Genomic DNA, 25,142 nt, shown 5'->3' on the forward strand with positions numbered 1-25,142 from the left:
TGAATGTCAAGCGTCACGTCTGGAGGAAACCTGGCAAAATCCCTATGGTGAAGCATGGTGGCAATATCAGAATCGGGCCGATGTCTAGTTTAACGCCGATGTCAAAGCTGACGGGCATACCTATATAATGTAGGTAGATGATGTAATGACGCCACAAAAAATACAGTGCTACACAGAACAGAAGCAGAAAAATACTAAGCACACTCTTCCAACAACTAAACAAGTTCAGGTCGAGCAGTCATCTGAGAGAGTAAGAGAATTTCAGCGAGACAACTCAAAGGCGAAATCCATTAACTCCAAGATAATGGAATTCATTGCCCTCTAATACGGCTGCTGCCATTTCAATGGCATTTCAGGACATGTTTGAAACTTGGAAACATGAACACACTCCTAGTGCCATTTGAACAACTGACTGGAGAAATAAACGAATCAACTGCGCCTGCAGCAAACGTGATACTCTCTGTCATGGTATTGAAACGCCTGCTCAACAAAACTGACGACACAGACGTGGGGTTAAAACTTGCAAAAGTACTCTACAAGAGGCTGAGAACAAGCGATTTGGTGGCATTCTCTCTGAGCCTCTCTACTGTGTCGCCACCATGCTCAATGCTAGGTACAAGTACCGCTACTTCGATGCGGACAAGAAACAGGGTTTATGTGAAATGTTACAGACACAGTGACAGTGCGCACCGAGGAAGAGAGGCCACGGACAGACAGAGCTGAAACTTCACTGCTTGACATGTATGATGAAATCCTAGTTGAGACTGAACAAATGAACGAAACACAGCAAGTAAGTGAAATAAATAGATTTTGATTATGTTTTACTGGTAATGGGGACATACGAAAATCCCAACAAAATTACTTTTTGTGTGTGTGTGTTTCAACTATTTAACTGTACTAGAGTGCTTAAAATGCCGCTAAAATTGTAAATATCGGGTATCGTTTTTTTGCAAGGAAAATATTGGATATCGGTATTGGCCAAAAATGTCATATCTGTGCATCCTTAAATTTTACCACTACAAACTGGGAAGAATAGCATTGTTCCCCTTGTCACCTATAAGTCTGTAAGCCACAGGAACCGCTGTGTTCTTTTTACTGTGAAGTGAATTGATTGGTTTACAATATACTAAAACATTTAGTTTGACTTGATGTGATTTGTTGGAATGTTATTAGATTGAGTCTTAAACACTCTGAGGGCAGCCAGTAGGACTCATTCTTCCTAACTGTATTTGACCCTTACCACTATTAGTATCAACACATCACAGTCCTCTTTCTCTAGTCTCCAAGCAGGAAGGCACAGGCATAACGTTCCCATTAATGAGACCTAACAATAGTTTTCAGATGTAGGGTTGTGATCATCCACAGTAGAATAGTCCTGCAATGCATAACAGTATTAATGGCAGTTCTCAGGATCCGTATCTACAGTGGTTCAGCATTGGTCTGATTGGGTGAGTCTCTGTGAAAAGCAGCATTTAACCTCGTTATGTGGGAGGCAACCAGTATGCCTAGGGAAACTAGCATTGGTCTGATTGGGTGAGTCTCTGTGAAAAGCAGCATTTAACCTCGTTATGTGGGAGGCAACCAGTATGCCTAGGGAAACTAGCATTGGTCTGATTGGGTGAGTCTTAGTGAAAAGCAGCATTTAATAGGCTGTTTCCGAGAGAGTGATTTTAATTTCCTGTAACGTCATAGCTGGCTGGTTAGTGAGGTACTTTGTGCTCCTCCTGACCCCTGGCTCTGAGATAATGGATTATGTTCGCATCCCAAAAGGTACCGTATCCACTACATAGTGCAATACTTTTGAGCAGAGCCATTTGAGCCCTGGTCAATAGTAGTGCACTATGGAATTAGATGTCATTTTGGACACAGACATGGACTTTATTAGCTTTCTGAATTCATATAGACAGAGACACTGAGCACCAGGTTCACTATCTATCTGTCTATGACTGTGCCTGTGCTGTATACAGTATTGTATACCAGAATGTTTCTTTGTGTATGGAGAGGAGAGATGAGCTCTTTTCCATTTGAATGTGTTGAGGCTGATTTGCATCTAGCCTCATTTATCCCACATGAATCAATAAACTCAAGTCATGACTACAGTATGGGCTATGTGTGTGTGTGTGTGTGGACCTTTCTGAGATCTGCAGTGCAAGGTGTGTGTGTTTATAGATGCTTGCGGTGTGTGTGCGTGTGTGTGGACGGACCTTTCTGAGATCTGCAGTGCAAGGTGTGTGTGTTTATAGATGCTTGCGGTGTGTGCAGGCGGTAGCCTCTTTTTAATATGCCACATACATAGGTGTGTGTATCCTAATGAGCTGCTATTGTGCTGAGTAGGATTGCACATTTTGGGAATATTCAGAGGTGGATACTTTCCGTGGGAATATATGGGAATTAATGGAAATATATGCAAATTAATATGAATACCATTTTAAAATGTAGATGTTTTTTGCATTGGATATATTTACCATATCATATGGAGACAGAAACATAAACCTTTTACCTTATCATAAGTAGACATAATTGCAAATTTATTAAATTCTTCCAATAGAAATGTTAAAAAGCAATTTAGTTACAAATTTAACTTTAATTAAATTAGTTGACTCTTCACATGATTTTACTGAACAACAAAAGAAAGGGAATATTGAATGATTCCCATAAAACTTTTTCAACATCTGTAAAATGATAGTCTAGAAACTAAAGCTTTGGTTGTCTTCCTCTCAGGCTTCCATGTCTTCTCCCTGGACCTCCTCAATGTCCTCCTCTTGAACATCAGACTCTGAGGCCTCATCTTCACTGTCACTTTCCAACTTTGTTGAGGATGGCTCATTGTCAGGCTCAAAAGCCTCAAATTTGTCTGGATGGCCACCAATTTTTCTGTATTGGTCAGCCTGTTGCGTGCTTTGGTGTGTGTGTTCCCAAACAAGGACCAGTTGCGCTCTGAGGTGGCTGATGTTGGTGGGACTTGGAGGATGATGGAGGAAACAGTGGAAAGAGCCTCAGATCCACAAAGCCCCTTCCACCAGGTGGCTGATGAGATATGTTGGCACGACTGCCATATTGCATCTCCATCCCAAAGCCCTTGTTTGGAAGTGTACTTCGCCAGACTGCCAAGAAACTTGCCCTCATCCACGCCAAGGTGGCAAGACACAGTAGTGATGACACCATAGGCCTTGTTGATCTCTGCACCAGACAGGATGCTCTTGCCAGCATACTTGGGGTCCAACATGTACGCTGCGGCGTGCATGGGCTTCAGACAGAAGTCTTCACGCTATTTGATGTATTTCAGAACTGCAGTTTCCTCTGCTTGGAGCAACAGTGAAGTGGGCAGGGCAGTACGGATTTCTTCTCTTACATCTGCAAGCAGAGTCTGAACATCAGACAGGATGGCATTATCTCCCCCAATCTGTGCAATGGCTACTGCTATAGGTTTCAGGCTGCTTACCACACTCTCCCAAAATACATCATCCAGGAGGATCCTCTTGATGGAGCGGTCCATATCGGCAGACTGTGATATGGCCATTTCTTGGAGAGACTCCTTCCCCTCCAGGAGACTGTCAAACATGATGACAACACCACCCCAACGGGTGTTGTTGGGCAGCTTCAATGTGGTGCTCTTATTCTTCTCACTTTGCTTGGTGAGGTAGATTGCTGCTATAACTTGATGACCCTTCATATACCTAACCATTTCCTTGGCTCTCTTGTAGAGTGTATCCATTGTTTTCAGTGCCATGATGTCCTTGAGGAGCAGATTCAATGCATGAGCTGCACTGCCAATGGGTGTGATGTGAGGGTAGGACTCCTACTTTAGACCAAGCATTGTATGTCACCAGTGCAAATACATTTAACATTTACATTTAAGTCATTTAGCAGACGCTCTTATCCAGAGCGTCTGCTAAATACCTTCTGTGGTCCAAGGTCATTGACTACCTTCAGCTCATCTGCAATGTAGAGACCGGTGTGTCTGTTGTCCCTTGTCTGTGCTGTTGTAGAATACTGGTTGAAGGGTGGAGGTGATGTAGTTAATTATTCCTTGCCCATGAACATTCGACCACCCATCAGAGATGATTGCAATACAGTCTGCTTTCTCTATGATTTGCTTGACCTTCACTTGATCTCTGCATCCAGCAAATGAGTAGATAAAGCATGTCTGGTTGGAGGGGTGTATGCTGGGCGAAGAACATTCAGAAATCTCTTCCAATACACATTGCCTGTGAGCATCAGAAGTGAACGAGTTGCATATATATATATATATATATATATATATATATATATATATATATATATTTGTAATAATGACAATTACAACAATACTGAATGAACACTTTTATTTTAACTTAATATAATACATAAATAAAAATCTATTTAGTCTCAAATAAATAATGAAACGTGCAATTTGGTTTAAATAATGCAAAAACACAGTGGTGGAGAAGAAAGTAAAAGTGCAATATGTGCCATTTAAAAAAGCTAACGTTTAAGTTCCTTGCTCAGAACATGAGAACATATGAAAGCTGGTGGTTCCTCTTCAATATTCCCAGTTAAGAAGTTTTAGGTTGTAGTTTATTATAGGACTATTTCTCTCTATACCATTTGTATTTCATATACCTTTGACTATTGGATGTTCTTATAGGCACTATAGCATTGCCAGCCTAATCTCGGGAGTTGATAGGCTTGAAGTCATAAACAGCGCTGTGCTTCAAGCATTACGAAGAGCTGCTGGCAAATGCAGGAAAGTGCTGTTTGAATGAATGCTTACGAGCCTGCTGCTGCCTACCACCGCTCAGTCAGACTGCTATATCAAATCATAGACTTAATTATAATATAATAAACTCACAGAAATATGAGCCTTAGGTCATTAATATGGTCAAATCCGGAATCAATAATTTCGAAAACAAAATGTTTATTCTTTCAGTGAAATACAGAACCGTTCTATATCTTATCTAATGGGTGGCATCCATAAGTCTAAATATTGCTGTTACATGGCACAACCTTCAATGTTATGTCATAATTTATTTAAAATTCTGGCAAATTAATTACTGTCATTGTTAGGAAGAAATGGTCTTCACACAGTTCGCAACAAGCCAGGCGGCCCAAACTGCTGCATATACCCTGACTCTGCTTGCACTGAACGCAAGAGGAGTGATGCAATTTCCCAAGTTAATATTGCCTGCTAACATGAATTTCTTTTAACTAAATATGCAGGTTTAAAAAAATATACTGGTGTATTGATTTTAAGAAAGGCATTGATGTTTATGGTTAGGTACATTGGTGCAACGACAGTGCTTTTTTCGGGAATGCGCTTGGTAAATCATCACACATTTGGTGAAGTAGGGTGTGATTCAATGAGAAATTAACAAGCACCGCATTGTTTATTTGCAGGACAAGCTAGTTAAACTAGTAATATCATAAACCATGTGTAGTTAACAAGTGATTATGTTAAGATTGATTGATTGTTTTTTATAAGATAAGTTTAATGCTAGCTAGCAACTTACCTTGGCTCCTTGCTGCACTCGTGTACTAGGTACCACATACTCGCGTATCAGCCTGCCACGCAGTCTCCTCGTGGAGTGCAATGTAATCGGCGTCCAAAAATGCTGATTACCGATTGTTATGAAAACTTGAAATCGGCCCTAATTAATCGGCCATGCAAATGTACACAGCCTTTCCTTCTACATTAGCTGCAGTGAAATGTCTCTACATATCAGATAGTGCCTGTGGCATTTTCCTGTAAAGATTAGAAAAAAAGGAAACACTTTGAAAGGAATCACTCTCACGTTTGTGGAAATGTGAAATTAATGTAGGAGAATATAACACATTTAGATCTGGTAAAAGATAATACAAACAAAAAAACATCTGTTTTCTAGTTTTCGTTTTGTTCCATCTTTGAAATGCAAGAGAAAGGCTATAATATAATATTGCAATTTAGGTGCAATTTCAATTTTGGCCACTAAATGACAGCAGTGTGTGTGCAAAGTTTCAGATTGATCCAGTGAAGCATTGCAATACTAGACAATATTTTGTATCAAGTCTGCCCAAATGTGCCGAATTGGTCAATTGATACATTTTCAAGATCATGACTATAGAGAACATATATTTTGTATTACCATATCATTTTTGTAAGTTTACACTCTCCCAGGAATGTCATACATGATGGATCATTAGATTGTACACTAACTTTCACACATCTAGATGGCCGGGCAGGGTGGGTGTGGAGCCAGAGACAGCAGGGATTCAAACTGTAGAACCCAGGTCCTACATTTGAATATAAAAAATGATTTTATCAAACAAAACTATGCTACATTTTATCTCTGGGACCCTCAGGATGACAAATCAGAGCAAGATCTAAGTACATTATTAACCTTCAGAAGTGAATGTGTCAAACCAGTTGCGGTGATAAATGTTTTTTTGTTGTGCACTCTCCTCAAACAATAGCATGGCATTTTTCACTGTAGTAGCTACTGTAAATTGGACAGTGCAGTTAGATTAACAAGAATTTAAGCTTTCTGCCCATATAAGACATGTCTATATCCTGGAAAGTTTGCTGTTACTTATAACGTCATGCTAATCACATGAGCGCACGTTAGCTCAACCGTCCTGGTATAGGGACACCGATCCCGTAGAGGTTAAAGTACTTAAAGAGACCAAACAATCTCTTGTTTTTAAATCAAATTATCTCAAGCTATCTCACTAAACAGAAATGGCTGGTGTATCCTTGTCTCTTAGCTTTAATAAGACTTGATTCCTCTTTTATTGTCGTTTCTTCACCATAACTGGAGAGAGAACACTGGCTTTTGGAGTTGAGATATACTTTTAGTTGAAAACAGACTCCGGCTTCTATTTATCCCTAAAAACTATTTCAGTAAAATGCTATAGTCATACACATTTTTGAAGTGCAAAATCCCAGATTGTTTTGGTCAAGCTCTTATTCCAGGTCTGTGTCCGTTGCACTTACAGTATAGTACACTACTTTTGACCAGGGCTCTTGGGCTCTGGTCAAAGTAGTGCATTCTATAGGGAATAGGGTGCCATTGGGGACTCAGCTTTGGTGCTGTGCCGGTGTGCTACAGTATGTCTGCTGTATGAATGATGATCAATGGGTAGACTGAGAGCCAACGCCTTTTCTCTAAGGTGAAATATGAATGGCCAGCATGCTTGAGTTACTCTTGACTATCAGCTGTACCTTCCAATTACTCTTTAACATGAGCATCCATGTACTTTACACTTGGGGTCAGCTGTGTTGACATATTTTCAGCCTCTACATGGGACTATAGAACAGTCCTCCAGCTCTGTAAACTAGGGGCGATTTAAATAATACAGGAATCCAAATACTCAATTACTATTCAGCCATGCATGACCCAAGTACTGTAGACTACAGTCTTGCATATGCGTTCCCTATGTATTTCCTATAGCCTGTACAATACATCCATTCTGTCTACTAATGTGACTGATGACCATATGTTGGATATTCTATATGCTTGATGTGCTCTCTATGTTTCCCCATTCCACTACCTTGACCTGGGTCAGGGCACGACCCCAAGGCACTGGGTGGGGAGCGGAGAGTTAAAATGTATGGCTAGTTGTTTAGGCTTTTTACAGTATATCGCTTTTCAGGAGACAGACACAGTTAGATTAAAAGATTATGGTTAAGGTGAAATATCTGTGTCTTGCCAAATTGATGCATTCTTGTTTGTTTGACAAATGAGGGGGGTGTCCTGATTTCTACCATAACTTGTACATTGTTAGCTATCTGGAGCCCTGCACTCTACTCTTTAGCAAATGTAGCCTACCTACTGTTACTCAAGTCTCTCTGCTGTCATGCTTCCTTTTGATGACACCGACATATCACTCCCAGTGACAAATAGGAGAAACCGACGGCCTCGCTGTCTTTCACAGTGTTGTGATCTAGATTACTGGATGATGACATGCCCACAGCAACAGATGTAGCTGGAAACATAAACCAGTGTCTATATTTAAACACACTTAGACAGAACTGTAGACGTACAGTACACATCCCACATTAGGTCACTCAGACTGTCATCTGCAGCCAACCTCCCAGCTGACTGCTCTGTCAGACCTATGATGTACAGACAGAATAGAAACTATACAGTATCTTTACTGTATGGCTATGGTGTGCGCTGGGGCTTTGGTAGAATGTAGTGCATTAGATAGGGAATGTGGTGTCATTTGAGCCCCACCCCAGGAGTTGTGACTCCCCTAGAGGAAAGAGAGAGAGACTCTAAGTGGAGTCTTCTGCTCTGTGGCATTGTCTGTCTACAACGGATAACATAATTTGCTGTGCATTAGTCAGGCAAACAGCAGTAGGCCTATATTCACTTCTTCATCCTGACATATTTACACAGTGGTGAGTCACTCAGATGATGAAAAAACGAAATGTAATACAACAAATGGACATTTTTGCAATCGGGGTAGATCTTCCTAACCCTTTGGTTCCAGGGCAGTGGTGGTGTGCGTTAGGGCTGAGGTGCATGCAGGGATAGAAATTAAACTAGCCTATGGCTAGTACTTTTAAGACTGGGCTAGTAGAACATTTGCAAAATTAGCGTGCCAGGCCAGGGAGATTTTGTCTTTTCCAATATCACAGATTTTGGACACGCATGCTACCTGTGCTAGTAAAAATCACTTTCTACTGGCAAAGCTGGTCAGTCCCCAAAATCCTTCAATTCCATCCCTGTACGTGTTGTAGAGTAAATCCCTCCAGGCAGATTAAACAGAGAGTGATGTTTTGTGTGAATCTAAGGCTGCAATGTGAGGTAGCAGATTAAACAATGTCCTGCAGAGAATGGTCTGATGATGACGGGACATTAGAGAGGAATGAGAATCCAACCAGACAACTAGTATTCACAACACCTTCTAAATGTTGCAGCATATAGAATAGGGATTTTACTGTATGTATTTACAGGAGGTTGGTAACATCTTATAGGTTATTCACACACCAACTCAGTTTTGGTTGGGAGTTTGGTCCCGGGTCGAGCTACCAAAGACTCTAAAAATGGGACTCGATGCATCTCTGCTTGGTACGTTGCATTAAGGAGATGGATTAGAGGTAAGGCCATGTCTCTAGACTAGCTTTCTATCCAAGGGGTGGTACTTGTACAGTACATCATGCTGCTTCACGCTACAGAAACAGGAGTTGGGCTCCTGCCCAATGGGCCAGTCTGGCTTGGACAAGATGCTAAAGCCTTTACCAATGCCCATGTCCTTACCAGCTAGGGTGTGGATGATGGGTCTCTATGGTGCAGCTTTAATTTACTGTAGATGAGGTGACTAGACGTGTTAGTTACTGAGCGTCTGGGATTGTGTCATTAGAGTCTGAGAGGCTGTGATCCAGACTGTGGACATAGCCCAGCCCTGCAGGAGTCCGTTAAGCCACTTAGTGGAGAGAGAGAGAGTGGGTGAGATACCATACATAGAAGGTATGACTGGGTCTCAAAAATCATTTGGGGCTCCCCTCCCTCTCCAAAGCATGATTAGAACCCCTCACACAGAAATCTATACTGACATCATGCTGACATTAAGGGCAGTATGACAGGGTTCTTAGGTGAGAATTACTGTAGACATGCATCACTCCTCACTGGATCAATCAGAATTAAGAAACAGATCTTACTGTGGTTATTATCTGATATGGGCTGTCCCTAATGGCTCCCTATTCCCTTCATAGTGCAATGCATGACATAGGGAATAGGGCGCCATTTGGGATGGAATCTGAGTCTCCATAGTAGAACAAAATCACTTTCTGTTGTTTTTCCTTTTCTCTCCATGTATCATCTGTCAATCACATGTTGGTATTTTTATTATATGAGTGAGGGTTACACACTGTACAGTGTTTGAAAAACCCCTTTCATGCTGAAACGGATTCACCTTTCTGTGTGAGGTTACAATTCTGTGTAAACCTTGGCTTAAGAATCTCCTTTTCACACCCACCGTTATATCTGCCATTCAACCTTTCTCCACGGACGTGTCAGAGTGCATTATTGCACAAAGCTGCTGTCTGGTGAACACAGTGTTTTTTTTAAAGACGGGTCCTCTTTCGGTGGCGAAGCGAGTGGGAGGAACTGGGAGGGGGCTGCCGGGTGAGTGTATGTGGAGGGAGGGGAGGTAGACTGCCGCAGGACTAGCGTTTCGACTAGTGAACATACAGAGAGATAGAGGAGGGAAGGCTGCTGCAGGCTTTGTGTAGCAACTAGCCAGCACACACACAGAGCAGAGGGCGCGAGAGGAGGGAAGGCTGCTGCAGGCTTTGTGTAGCAACTAGCCAGCACACACACAGAGCAGAGGGCGCGAGAGGAGGGAAGGCTGCTGCAGGCTTTGTGTAGCAACTAGCCAGCACACACACAGAGCAGAGGGCGCGAGAGGAGGGAAGGCTGCTGCAGGCTTTGTGTAGCAACTAGCCAGCACACACACAGAGCAGAGGGCGCGAGAGGAGGGAATGCTGCTGCAGGCTTTGTGTAGCAACTAGCCAGCACACACACAGAGCAGAGGGCGCGAGAGGAGGGAATGCTGCTGCAGGCTTAGTGTAGCAACTAGCCAGCACACACACAGAGCAAAGAGGGAGAGAGAGGGGAGGAGCCTGAAGCGTTTGTCTTGGCTTGCACCCTTCTGATGTCACTGTTCAGCTGCTATCATTCAGCTGCTGAGAAGAGAGGGAGAGGGCGAGAGAGGGAGGGGCTATGGCGCGAGAGAGGCAGAGGGAGGAAGGGAGAGCGGGGGTGTGGGGGAAGAGGGAAAGGGATCTGCAGAGATTCCGTCACAGGGTCTTGTAATCACTGGGCAGGAAAAAACAATGGACCCTATAGCCTAGCCTGCTGCTTCTGCTGCTGCTGGCTGAGAACAACTCCAACTGTATGGTTGTGTACCAAATGGCACCCTATTCCCTACATAGTGCACTACTTTTGACAAAAGTGGTTATTATCTGATATGGATGTGTCCCTAATGGCTCCCTATTCCCTTTATAGTGCTAGGCAAGTTGCTGAGACTGCTACTGTTTCTGCTGCTGGGATGGTTTAGAAGGGAGAGGGAGGGAGGGAGAGCTCAGTGCTCTCATTGTATATGTGCTGAAAGCAGAAGGAATGTGATTGTTTGAGCTGCCCTCAGCAGCAGAGACAGATGCCTCTGGATGCTCTGCGTATTGGTCTGAGGGAGACTACAGCAGGCTAGCTCACCCTACTCTATCTCTCTGTATAGAAGCTAGCTCCCTGTGTATTTCTGTGTCTAGAGCTAGTTCATCTACTACTCTCTAAGAGTGTATAGGCTAGAGGTTGACCGATTTTATGATTTTTCAACGCCGATACCGATTAGAGGACCAAAAAAATTCGATGCCGATTTAATCGGCCTATTTATTTATTTATATATATATATATATATATATATATATATATATTTGTAATAATGACAATTACAACAATACTGAATGAACAATGAACACTTTTATTTTAACTTAATATAATACATCAATAAAATCAATTTAGTCTCAAATAAATAATGAAACATGTTAAATTTGGTTTAAATAATGCAAAAACAAAGTGTTGGAGAAGAAAGTAAAAGTGCAATATGTGCCATGTGTAACAGTATAACTTTATGGCGTCCCTTCGCCCCGACGCGAACCAGGGACCCTCTGCACACATCAACAACAGTTAACCACGAAGCGTCGTTACCCATCGCTCCACAAAGGCCGCGGCCCTTGCAGGGCAAGGGGAACCACTACTTCAAGGTTTCAGAGCAAGTGACGTCATCGACTGAAAGGTTGCTAGCGCGCACCACTGCTACCTAGCTAGCCATTTCACATCGGTTACATTCACCCCCCTTTCGACCTCCTCCTTTTCCGCAGCAACCAGTGATCCGGGTCAACAGTATCAATGTAACAGTATAACTTTAGTCCGTCCCCTCGCCCCGACCCGGGCGTGAACCAGGGACCCTCTGCACACATCAACAACAGTCACCCACGAAGCATCGTTACCCATCGCTCCACAAAAGCCGCGGCCCTTGCAGAGCAAGGGGAACCACTACTTCAAGGTTTCAGAGCAAGTGACGTCACCGACTGAAAGGCTGCTACCACCGCTACCTAGCTAGCCATTTCACATCGGTTACACATGTAAAAAAGCTAACGTTTAAGTTCCTTGCTCAGAACATGAGAACATATGAAAGCTGGTGGTTCCTTTTAACATGAGTCTTCAATATATATTTCATATACCTTTGACTATTGGATGTTCTTATAGGCACTTTAGTATTGCCAGTGTAACAGTATAGCTTCCGTCCCTCTCCTCACCCCTACCTGGGCTCGAACCAGGAATACATCGACAACAGCCATCGTTACCCATCGCTCCACAAAAGCCGCGGCCCCTGCAAGGGGAACAACTACTCCAAGTCTCAGAGCGAGTGATGTTTGAAACGCTATTAGCGCGCACCCCGCTAACTAGCTAGCCATTTCACATCGGTTACACCAGCCTCATATCAGGAGTTGATAGGCTTGTGCAGTGCTGTGCTTCAAGCATTGCGAAGAGCTGCTGGCAAACGCAGGAAAGTGCTGTTTGAATGAATGCTTACGAGCCTGCTGCTGCCTACCACCACTCAGTCAGACTGCTCTATTAAATATCAAATCATAGACTTAATTATAACATATTAACACACAGAAATACGAGCCTTAGGTCATTAATATGGTCAAATCCGGAAACTATCATTTCGAAAACAAAACGTTTATTCTTTCAGTGAAATACAGAACTGTTCTGTATCTTATCTAATGGGTGGCATCCATAAGTCTAAATATTGCTGTTACATTGCACAACCTTCAATGTTATGTCATAATTATGTAAAATTTGGGCAAATTAGTTTGCAACGAGCCAGGCGGGCCAAACTGTTGCATATAAGTGACACAATTTGCCTAGTTAATATTGCCTGCTAACATGAATTTCTTTTAACTAAATATGCAGGTTTAAAAAAATATACTGCTGTGTATTGATTTTAAGAAAGGCATTGATGTTTATGGTTAGGCACATTCGTGCAACGATTGTGCTTTTTTCGCAAATGCGCTTTTGTTAAATCATCCCCCATTTGGCTAAGTTGGCTGTCTTTGTTAGGAAGAAATGGTCTTCACACAGTTCGCAACGAGCCAGGCGGCCCAAACTGCTGCATATACCCTGACTCTGTTGCACAGAACGCAAGAGAAGTGACACAATTTCCCTAGTTAAAAGAAATTCATGTTAGCAGGCAATATTAACTAAATATGCAGGTTTAAAAATATATACTTGTGTATTGATTTTAAGAAAGGCGTTGATGTTTATGGTTAGGTACACATTGGTGCAACGACAGCGCTTTTTTTGCGAATGCGCTTGTTAAAACACCCGTTTGGTGAAGTAGGCTATGATTCAATGATAAATTAACAGGCACCACATCGATTATATGCAACGCAGGACAAGCTAGTTAACCTAGTGATATCATCAACCATGTGTAGTTAACTAGTGATTATGTCAAGATTGATTGTTTTTTGTAAGATACGTTTAATGCTAGCTAGCACCTTACCATGGCTCCTTGCTGCACTCGCATAACAGGTAGTCAGCCTGCCACGCAGTCTCCTCGTGGAGTGCAATGTAATCGGCCATGATCGGTGTCCAAAAATGCCGATTAACAATTGTTGTGAAAACTTGAAATCGACCCTAATTAATCGGCCATTCCGACTAATCGGTCGACTTCTAGTATAGGCTAGCTCCCTGCTTTTCTCTGTGTGTAGAAGCTAGCACCCTGCTTCTCTCTCTCTCTGTGTGTGTAGAAGCTTGCTCCCTGCTTCTCTCTCTCTGTCTGTGTATATAGAAGCTAGCTCACTGCTTTTCTCTGTGCGTATAGAAGCTAGCTCCCTGCTTCTCTTTCTCTGTGTGTGTGTATAGAAGCTAGCTCCCTGCTTCTCTCTCTTTCTCTCGGTGTATAGAAGCTATATCCCTACCACCATACTACTGTTATGTACCTACTACTGCTCCCAGACAGACAGACAGATGGACAGACAGGCATGCAGAGAGAGACAGACAGACAGATATACAGACAGGTGGTCCTCTCAGAGCTACTGCTATTCAGCTCTCCTCTAGGCCAGCTGGGAGTCAGGCAGGAGGAGGTACAGGGGAAGGAACCAGGGAGGAATTTGGGGAGTGACATTTTAAGGCTTCCTCTTTTTACTCCTTCCTCTTTCAGCACCAGAACAACACAACAGAGAGAGGAGGAACTGCCTGGAGAGTTACACAGAGAAGAGCTATATGCTTTGTCTACTGTGTCAAGCGACTAATCTCACAGTCTGGTGTGTAAATAAATAACCACCAGAGAGAGAAAATGACAGCCAGGAGGGAGAACAGAAAGATGGGGTAAAGAAGGAGGGAATCGCAGCATTCATTGTGGTCTGTTTGTGAGCAGAGCAGGAGAGCTTTAGGAAAGCTCCAAGGCTCAGCGGTCTGCTGGTCCGCTGCTCCGTCACGACAGAACAGAACTGGACAGAGCAGAGAAGTCAGATTGAGAGAACAGTTGAATTGATTTGTCTCTGAGGAGAGATTACTGACCGAGCCTCAGTCAAGCCCAGCACATGAAAGATGAGTCCAGACTGAGGGACAGACTTACAGTCCTACACTACAGGCTGTGGTGGTGGTGAAGATGTGAAAGGTGAGTGGATGTTTCTCTCTAAGGGAAGACTTGCGTTAGCTCAGCGAACTAACACAGTCTTGTATTCACATTCATTCCCTGGATTAGTTGCATCAGGGCTGTGGTGGTAAAGATGTGAAGGGTGAGTCATTATACATTTCTGTAGAAACAAGGTTGAAGCATAGAGATTAGATTGTATAATTCATTAGAGTGGAAATTGGCGTCTTAGCAACATGACTAAAAATACAGGTCTATGACATCATCCACTCTAGTGAATTGTAGGATATCTATGTGTGTATGTTTCTCACATATCAGGGAGTTTCCCCCTGTCTCTGTATTCCATTCCCTGGATTAGTTTCTATCTAGGTCACTCACAGGCATGGCCTGAAACTGTATAGCATAATATTACCACATGCTACCATATGTCCTTTTTTAACACAATATTTTCTCCAAAATTGGCTGTTTGTGATACAGTATTTCCTGCCCTCAGTGAATACGTTATTTTAGACAGTGTGGACATTGTTCTCTTATCAAGCTGGATTTAAGGCCCACAGATTTAAGGCCAGTTTGTTCTTTTGTAGCATACCGCTTTCTATCCCTGGTAACCTGCCATGTTGTATCACCCAGTAATGCTGAGTCCCAAATGACACTCTATTCCCTATATAGTGCACTACTCGTGACTGGAGCCCTATGGGCCCTGGTCAAAAGTAGTGCACTGTATATGGAATAGGTTTCCATTTGAGATGCAGGCTATGAATACCTGCTATGAGATCTTTGCAACACATATCAAAAGTAATTTCAACCTGCTCGTTTTAAACATGATCTATACATAATCCTAGGTGTTACTGACAAAAAGGGATTTGTGTTCATACTTTGCAGAGCAGACAATCATCACTACATAACAGGTTATGTCGTTTAAGAGAGTACACTCTTAGAAAAAAAGGTTCCAAAAGTGTTCTTCGGCTGTCCCCATAGGAGAACACTTTTGGTTCCAGGTGAAACCCTTTTTGGTTCTAGGTAAAGAGAAAGGGTTGCAGAAAGGGTTCTACATGGAACCCTAAAGGGTTCTACTTGCAACTAAAAAGGGTCCTCTTATGGGGACAGCCGAAGAGTTCTTCGAGTGGCACCTTTTTTTTCTAAGAGTGTAGTGAGTCATAAAAGGATTGGCTATTTCATTTTAAAGTAGAATGTACTTCTTTTTTTTAATCAAAGCTGTCTGAGAGTAGGACCTAACCGGGGATGACATTACTCTTTAACAAGGAGCTTATGACTGCTTCTGCATAAGGACATACTTATTACCAAGCCTAATATAGAAGAATAAGACAAGCTTTTACATATGAAGCTAAAATAAAGCGTCAATGTTATGGAACGGTTGCAGCTAGTGGGCGGATGTGTTGGGGTAGGCGTGTGGCTTGTGGGAACACTGGGCTCTATCACTGGGCTGATATGTGGTATAGTAGTACTGTACAGTAGCACTGGGCTGATATGTGGTATAGTAGTACTGTACAGTAGCACTGGGCTGATATGTGGTATAGTAGTACTGTACAGTAGCACTGGGCTGATATGTGGTATAGTAGTACTGTACAGTAGCACTGGGCTGATATGTGGTATAGTAGTACTGTACAGTAGCACTGGGTCTGATGAAGCTGTGGGTAGGACTGTGGGTGGTACTGTGGGTGGTTGTAGCAGTGGTCTGATACTAGCAGGCCTTCGTCTCTCCTCTCCGCAGCGCCTATAATAAGGCCTGTCTGTATCAGGACCTCAGAGCGGCACGTGGCTGGTGTCACAATGATCTGCTCCAGGCCATGCTGTGGTTGTGGCTCAGGCTCTGCTCTGTCCTGCTATGAGAATACAATAGGCCTACCCCATAATGTCTCCATGACCTGGCTCTCAGAAGACAAAGACCATACAGCATCTATCAAGTAGTCAACCCAAAACATGTTTTATATATATATAGGCTAATATGGTGTATCTACAGATTGTGTGAGAGACTGCTGCTTGATTCGTGAATGTGACTTGACCATGTTAGAGCAGTATGGCTATGTACAGTTGTCACTAATAGTTACCACTTCATGGCAGTATGTTGTTGGTGATGTAGGGGTTAATCTGTGTTGTACAGCATGTCATCATCATGGCATCTCTACACTGTTAATCTGTGTTCATATAGACAGTACAGCATGGCATCTCCACACTGTTAATCTGGAGTTGACACACTGATAAAAATCATTGTAATGCCAGCTCTGGCTTTATGTGCAGATATCCTATCAACATCATTACTGTCTCTAGGCCCACTTCAAACCACTGATATGTCATTTTACTATACCCTAAAAACGTAATATATAAATCAGAGAAACTAATCAAAAAAATGTTGTTAATGGGTTGCGTCCGAAATGGTACCATATTCCCTACATAGGGCAATAGGACCTGATCAAAAGTAGTCAAAAGTAGTGCACTATAAAGGAAATAGGGTACCATTTTGGGCTCAGCCATGTTCTCTTGTTACCTCTGTGACAGCGATCATCATCTCTGGCCCTGTGGCCCTCTGGCCCTGTAGTCGTAATCACATGGATCCATTTGTCTCCCCAGTCATTAAGTCATGAAGCAGTTCAGTAATATTACACTACACACACTATGCACACTAATCTAAAAGTAAAATAATGGAATTAAGAAAGATATAAATATTAGATTGAGCAATGTTGTAGTGTCATAGACTAAAATACAGTAGAATAGAATACAGTATATACATATGACATGAGTAAAGCAGTATGTAAACATTATTAAAGTGACTAGTGTTCTGTTATTAAAGTGATTCCAAGTCTCTATGCATATAGGGCAGCAGCCTCTAAGGTGCAGGGTTGCGTAACCGGGTAGAAGCCGGCTAGTGATGGCTATTTGACAATCTGATGGCCTTGAGATTGAAAAACAGCTTCTATCTCTCGATCCCAGTTTTGATGCACCTGTACTGACCTCGCCTTCTGGATGATAACGGGGTGAACAGGTAGTGGCTCGGGTGGTTGTTGTCATTGAACTTTTTGGCCTTCCTGTGACACCGGGTGCTGTAGGTGTCCTGGAGCAGGTAGTTTGCCCCCAATGATGTGTTGGGCAGATCGCACCACCCCCTGGATGATGTGTTGGGCAGATCGCACCACCCCCTGGATGATGTGTTGGGCAGATCGCACCACCCCCTGGATGATGTGTTGGGCAGATCGCACCACCCCCTGGATGATGTGTTGGGCAGATCGCACCACCCCCTGGATGATGTGTTGGGCAGATCGCACCACCCCCTGGAGAGCCCTGTGGTTGTGGGCGGTGCGGTTGATACAGCCCGACAGGATGCTCTCAGTTGTGCATCTGTAAAAGTTTGTGGGTTTTAGGGGCCAAGCCAAATTTCTTCAGCCTCCTGAGGTTGAAGAGGCGCTGTCTGTGTGGGTGGACCATTTCAGCTTGTCAGTGATGTGTACGCCGAGGAACTTGAAGCTTTTCACCTTCTCCACTGCGGTCCCTTCGATGTGGTTAGGGACGTGCTCCCTCTGTTGTTTCCTGAAGTCCACAATCAGCTCCTTTGTTTTGTTGACATTGAGGGAGAGGTTATTTTCCTGGCACCACTCCTCCAGGGCCCTCACCTCCTCCCTGTAGGCTGTCTTGTCATTGTTGGTAATCAGGCCTACTACTGTTGTGTCATCTGCAAACTTGATGATTGAGTTGGAGGTGTGCATGGCAACGTAGTCATGGGTGAACAGGGAGTACAGGAGGGGGCTGAGAACGCACCCTTGTGGGGCCCCTGTTTTGAGGATCAGCGAAGTGGAGGTGTTGTTTCCTACCTTCACCACATGGGGGGTGACCCGTTAGGAAGTCCAGGACCCATATGCACTGGGCGGGGTTCAGACCCAGGGCCCTGAGCTTAATGACGAGCTTGGAGGGTACTATGGTGTTGAATGCTGAGCTATAGTCGATGAGCAGCGTTTTTACGTAGGAATTCCTCTTGTCCAGATGGGATAGGATGGTGTGCAGTGCGATGGCTATTGCATCGTCTGTGGATCTATTGGGGCGGTAAGTAAATTGAAGTGGGTCTAGAGTGTAAGGTAGAGGTGCTATGATCGTTAACTAGTCTCTCAAAGCACTTCATGATGACAGAAGTGAGTGCTACGGAGCGATAAGTAATTTAGTTCAATTACCTTTGCAAACCCTTCTATTTCTACAATTTATCTTCTTAAAATGTGATTTTAAATCTAACCACACTGCTAACCTTATGCCTATCCATACCCTTAAATTAAAACCAAAGAGCAAATTTTTGTTTTCAGGAATACGATATAGCCCATTTTACTTTGTGGCTGTGGTAACCGTTCTGCCTGTTCACACGCGTATATGCCCTGTCATTGGCTAGAATAGTCCCACCTGATCTTGCCTCCTCCCTACTGCCTTCCTGCCATTTGTTAACATTTATTTTCATTGTTAGAGTGGCCAATAGAGTATCTGGTCAATATAATGGATCGATCATCTGTGTTTATAGGGATATGGTTGGATAAACTAGGAGAGCACCCTTGACTTTATCTCCTGATGATGATGATGATGATGATGATGATGACGCTGTTTCTGGTCATCAAGTAATTATTCTATACAATGACATGACGCCATCTTACTCCTGTGAACCCTTGAACTGATAGTGATCCTGTCCTCCTTTCCTATGGTCAGGTGGGGCCTCCTCTTTCTCCATAGTTGCACTATGATTTTCTATTAATTCACTCACTCTGTAATGGATTTAAAGGGAATTAACGTGTGTAAGAAAAGGCAATGCTTTCACCAATCCAATGCTTCGACAATCTATGAGGAAAAGTAAGCAAGGATACCCTCCAGGGAAAAGAGTCTGTGTTCGTAACGCAGCTTGTGTGCCAGTGTTCTCACCCGCTCATCTCTCTTTCTTCAGGTGAAAAGGTGCTTGTGCTCCTTCTCCCTGTGAATGTCTGTCGCCATGGCGAAGCGTGAGACGGACAGCACCAGCCCGGTGGTTCGGCAGATAGACAAGCAGTTCCTGGTCTGCAGCATCTGTCTGGACCACTACCACAACCCTAAAGTCCTGCCCTGCCTACACACCTTCTGTGAGAAGTAAGTCTCTACCATACACCCTATACCAGGGATCATCAACTAAATTCAGCCTCAGGCCGATTTGATCTTGAGCAGATGATCAGGGGGCCGGAACATAATGACAAATAATCTGTAGACTGCTGATTGACCGCAAGAAGCCCAAACAGATATAATATTTGACTAAAACATAATAATTTCAAACCTTGCTTACATTTGTATATGATCACATATCTCTCTGTTATGCGTGGGAATACTTTGGAACAGATGTCCAAAATTAAAATCACTTGGAGCTGATTTGCTGGTGTTTTTACAGTCTTTTATGTCCAACAATTAAAATGTAAAAAATATGTGCTTTTTGGCTCAGAACTTGGGGGGGGGGGGGGGAACCCTGGCCTACAGCCTACACCCCAACCACTAACACAACACTAAAATCCTGCTCTGACTACACACCTTCTGTGAGAAGGGATTTGAACCCTACCTCTCCCTAACCTTAACTACTGGCACAACCCCAAGGTTCTGCTGGGGTCTGGTAGATTTTTGTGCACCGTATCTTACTGTGTAGGAGGAAATGAACTCAAATTAATGGTCTTTGCAAAACTACTTTACCAGATGTATTTCTCACTTATTTTAATCTAAGGAAAATGTATTTCCTGCTCTGCAATAGTGAGTTGTTGAACTAGGTCAGGGTATGAGGTAATGTTTGCGAGAGAGAGAAAGTTATTGCGGCATAAAGTCAAGAGAGTCATGTATGTGTATGGCATAAAGTCAAGAGTCATGTATGTGTATGGCATAAAGTCAAGAGTCATGTATGTGTATGGCATAAAGTCAAGAGAGTCATGTATGTGTATGCCAGATATTTCCTTATCAGCTTGGCTTCCCAGTGACTTAAGGTGACAGGCAGTCTCCCCAGGCCTGGTGGAGGGAGAGCAGGGTGCATTCTCCTGAGGGTGCCACGCTACTGCTGCTTCACCCATCTCACCACATATTCACATGGGGAGGAGGGGCCACAAGCACCTTTCAGCTAGAGAGGGAGAGCATGAGAAAGAGACTGAGAGAGATGGAGGAAGAGAGAAGGAGAACACAGAGGAGCAGTGAGCATTCTCCTGATGGTGGCACAGTCCACAGTGGTGCTGCCAGCTAGCAGCTCTTTCCACCCCTGCTACTCTCACTTGACAGGAATGCTCTCATCAGCACTCTCTGCTCTCCATACTGCCTGACACAGCTCACTGACATCTGCCCTGTCCTCTGCCCTGTCTGTTCTGTTCACATCATCTTCTGGAGAGGGCTGCAATGTTGTAAGCTCCTTGACTTGACCCTTTGTATTGGTGCCGATTGGTGAAAGGGTTGACATTTGTCTAAATGTGATGAGCACCATTAACTTGACATGGTTTATAACAAGCCATCCCTGTTGTTCTCTCCTGTCTTTTCCAGATGCCTACAGAACTACATCCCCCCTCAGTCTCTGACACTATCGTGTCCAGTGTGTCGTCAGACGTCCATCCTGCCAGAGAAGGGCGTGGCCGCGCTGCAGAATAACTTCTTCATAACCAACCTGATGGAGGTGCTGCAGAGGGACCCAGAGTGTTCTCCTCCAGAGGCCTGCAGTGTGCTGGAGTCAGTCAGTGCTGCTGCCGCCTGCCAGCCACTCTCCTGCCCCAACCACGAGGGCAAGGTAGGCTTCTATTACCCCTCTACTGCCCCATCTACCCCTCTACTGCACCTCTCCTGCCCCAACCACGAGGGCAAGGTAGGCTTCTATTACCCCTCTACTGCCCCATCTACCCCTCTACTGCACCTCTCCTGCCCCAACCACGAGGGCAAGGTAGGCTTCTATTACCCCTCTACTGCACCTCTCCTGCCCCAACCACGAGGGCAAGGTAGGCTTCTATTACCCCTCTACTGCCCCATCTACCCCTCTACTGCACCTCTCCTGCCCCAACCACGAGGGAAAGGTAGGCTTCTATTACCCCTCTACTGCCCCATCTACCCCTCTACTGCCCCTCTCCTGCCCCAACCACGAGGGCAAGGTAGGCTTCTATTACCCCTCTACTGCCCCTCTGCTGCCCCAACAAAGTGGGAAAGGTAGGCTTCAGTCTGGCATCTAATTAATGATACATTGGCGTCACTGACTGTTAGAGTGAACACAACTGATTTTAGATCAGTACCTGTATCCACAAAGCATTTCAGAGTAGGAGGGCTGATCTAGAATCTGTCCATATAATCTGATTCATTATGATCTAAAAGGCAAAACTGATCCTAGATCATCACCCCTACTATGAGACGCTTAGTCGATATGCGCCATGGACTAGCTAAATCAGTACTTATCTGAGTTGAATGAAAAATGTCTGAGGGCCGACCTTGACAGTTTTTTATTGAAGTGAGCGTATTGTTCATAATTGTGGATTCACACCAATTACAAGCCCCTAACCATTGAGTAAATGTATCCATGTTTGACCTTGTCACTGTATGAACCTGCCTGGTCTGTGGTGAGTCATCATGTGTGTTGAGCTGTGCTGTGTGTTGCTCCCCTCCGCCCCCTGCAGGTGATGGAGTTCTACTGTGAGTCGTGTGAGACTGCCATGTGTCTGGAGTGTACTGAGGGAGAGCACAGGGAACATGTGACTGTCCCTCTGAGAGATGTCTTGGAGCAACAGAAAGCAGCCCTGAAGACCCAGCTGGATGCCATACGCAACAGGTACTGGATGGTAAACCGGTCTATACTGCTCTGTCTGTAATGATGGACGGTTATAGGGTTGTTAAAGCCCTATTCTGAGTTCATTGACCACTGTGTGTGTACACACTGGATAAGTCTTGGTAAGTGCAATGATAAAGTACCAGAGTGCAGTTTTCCAGTCTCTAGGTTTCAGCTTCTAATGGAGGACTGAAGGTCGATGGAAATTGCACACACATTTAGTCAGTTCCTCTGTTCATGCCCGTTGGTTACTTGATCTGATTGTGTGAAGTTGTGACAGTATACTGTTTCCTCTTCCTGTCCCAGGCTGCCCCAGCTGAGGGCTGCGATAGAGCTGGTAGGGGAGATCTCCAAGCGGCTGACTGACAGGAAGAACGAGGCGGTGACAGAGATCAGCAGTACCTTTGAGGAGCTAGAGAGGGCGCTACACCTCAGGAAGACCACCCTCATCACTGACCTGGAGAACATCTGCTGCACCAAGCAGAAGGTACCTGCAACCGGATTAGGTCTGCTGTTCCAAATGACACCCTATTTCCTATTTAGAGCACTACTTTTGACCAGGTTCTGTAAGGTTCTGATCAAAAGTAGGGCACTGTATAAGGAATAGGGGGTCATTTGGGACACATTGATGGTCTACCTCTCTCTTACTTCTGTGAATGACTATCTCTCCACTCTCTTTCTCTCTCGGTCTTACCTCTTTTCTTACCTCTCCCTCTCTTCACTCTGTTTCTGACTACCTACCATTCTCTCCTCTTCTCCCTGACTTACTACCTCTCCTCCCTGTCTCCAACTATCCCTCCTCCCTCTCTTAGCATCTCTCCTCTTCTCTCTGTCTGTAGGTGCTCCAGGCCCAGCTCTCCTCTCTCCTGCAGGGTAAGGACAACATCCAGAGCTGCAGTAGTTTTACGGAGCAGGCTCTGAGCCATGGCAGTGCTACAGAGGTTCTGCTGGTCCAGAAACAGATGGGAGAGAGGGTCAGCGCCCTGGCCCGACACACCTACCCAGAACAGGTTTGTGGACACGTTTGTTTGTTTCACATATATACATAGATTATATCATCATTGTATATGTCCCAAATGGGCCCCGGTCAAATGTAGTGCACTATTAGGGAATAGGTTGCCATTCGGGACGAAGCCATAAGGATGCTGGTTAAACGTAACAAGCCTTCCCTTGCCCCCTCCCAGCCCCATGAGAACAGCCATCTTGACTGCCAGGTGGAGACAGAGGGTCTTCGTCGTTCCATCCAGAATCTGGGTGTGCTCATCACCACAGGAGCCGTAGGCCACACCTCCGTTGCCACGGGAGAGGGACTACGCCACACCCTGGTTGGCCAGCACACCACCGTCACCGTGACGACCAAGGACAAGGACAGTGAGCTGGTGAAGACGGGCAACGCGGCGCTGCGGGCCGAGATCGTGTCGATGGACGGGGCGGTAACCACGGAGACAGAGGTGGTGGATAATAAGAATGGGACGTATGAGGTGAGGATAATTGTGTATGGCATCTAACTTGCAATATATGTATTGTGTAATGTATGTAATGTGCAGTTGATGTCGGAAGTTTACATACACTTAGGTTGGAGTCATTAACTCATTTTTCAACCACTCCGCAAATTTCTAGTTTTGGCAAGTCGGTTAGGACATCTACTTTCTGCATGACACAAGTAATTTTTCCAACAATTGTTTACAGACAGAATATTTCACTTATAATTCACTGTATCTCAAAAAAATTCCAGAAAATTATATCATGGCTTTAGAAGCTTCTGATAGGCTAATTGACATAATTTGAGTCAATTGGAGGTGTACCTGTGGATGTATTTCTAGGCCTACCTTCAAACTCAGTGCATCTTTGCTTGACATCATGGGAAAATCAAAAGAAATCAGTCAAGACATCAAAAAACAATTGTAGACCTCCACAAGTCTGGTTCATCCTTGGGAGCAATTTCCAAACGCCTGAAAGTACACGTTCATCTGTACAAACAATAGTACGCAAGTATAAACACCATGGGACCACGCAGCCGTCATACCGCTCGGGAAGGAGTGCAAAAGTGAAAAGTGCACATCAATCCCAGAACAACAGCAAAGGACCTTGTGAAGATGCTGGAGGAAACAGGTACAAAAGTATCTATATCCACAGTAAAACGAGTCCTATATCGACATAACCTGAAAGGCCGCTCAGCTAGGAAGAAGCCACTGCTCCAAAACCACCATAACAAAGTCAGACTACGGTTTGCAACTGCACATGGGAACAAAGATGGTACTTTTTGGAGAAATGTCCTCTGGTCTGGGTGGCGCAGTGGTCTAGGGCACTGCATCGCAGTGCTAGCTGCGCCACCAGAGTCTCTGGGTTCGCGCCCAGGCTGGGCTGGGTTCGCGCCCAGGCTCTGTCGCAGCCGGCCACAACCGGGAGGTCCGTGGGGCGACGCACAATTGGCATAGCGTCGTCCGGGTTAGGGAGGGTTTGGCCGGTAGGGATATCCTTGTCTCAGTATGTAAAAAATGTAATAAAATGTATGCACTCTACTGTAAGTCGCTCTGGATAAGAGCGTCTGCTAAATGACTAAAATGTAATGTAATGGTCTGATGAAACAAAAATAGAACTGTTTGGCCATAATGACCATCGTTATGTTTGGAGGAAAAAGGGGGATGCTTGCAAGCCGAAGAACACCATCCCAACCGTGAAGCACGGGGTGGCAGCATCATGTTGTGGAGGTGCTTTGCTGCAGGAGGGACTGGTGCAC

General features: G+C 44.3%; 1 protein-coding gene across 1 annotated transcript in view; it reads left to right on the forward strand.

Moving 5' to 3' along the window:
- The window catches only part of LOC120018257 (tripartite motif-containing protein 3-like), a 35,692-nt gene that overhangs the window by 2,346 nt on the left and 8,204 nt on the right, over positions 1 to 25,142 (forward strand). The window contains exons 2-7 of the mRNA XM_038961357.1: positions 19,553 to 19,731; positions 21,142 to 21,382; positions 22,254 to 22,405; positions 22,709 to 22,889; positions 23,242 to 23,412; positions 23,587 to 23,883. Coding sequence (XP_038817285.1) covers positions 19,586 to 19,731; positions 21,142 to 21,382; positions 22,254 to 22,405; positions 22,709 to 22,889; positions 23,242 to 23,412; positions 23,587 to 23,883 — 1,188 coding nt within the window. The 5' untranslated portion in view covers positions 19,553 to 19,585. The remainder of the gene's footprint in view (positions 1 to 19,552; positions 19,732 to 21,141; positions 21,383 to 22,253; positions 22,406 to 22,708; positions 22,890 to 23,241; positions 23,413 to 23,586; positions 23,884 to 25,142) is intronic.

Source organism: Salvelinus namaycush, chromosome 23, assembly GCF_016432855.1.
Source record: "Salvelinus namaycush isolate Seneca chromosome 23, SaNama_1.0, whole genome shotgun sequence".
Taxonomy (NCBI): Eukaryota; Metazoa; Chordata; class Actinopteri; order Salmoniformes; family Salmonidae; genus Salvelinus; species Salvelinus namaycush.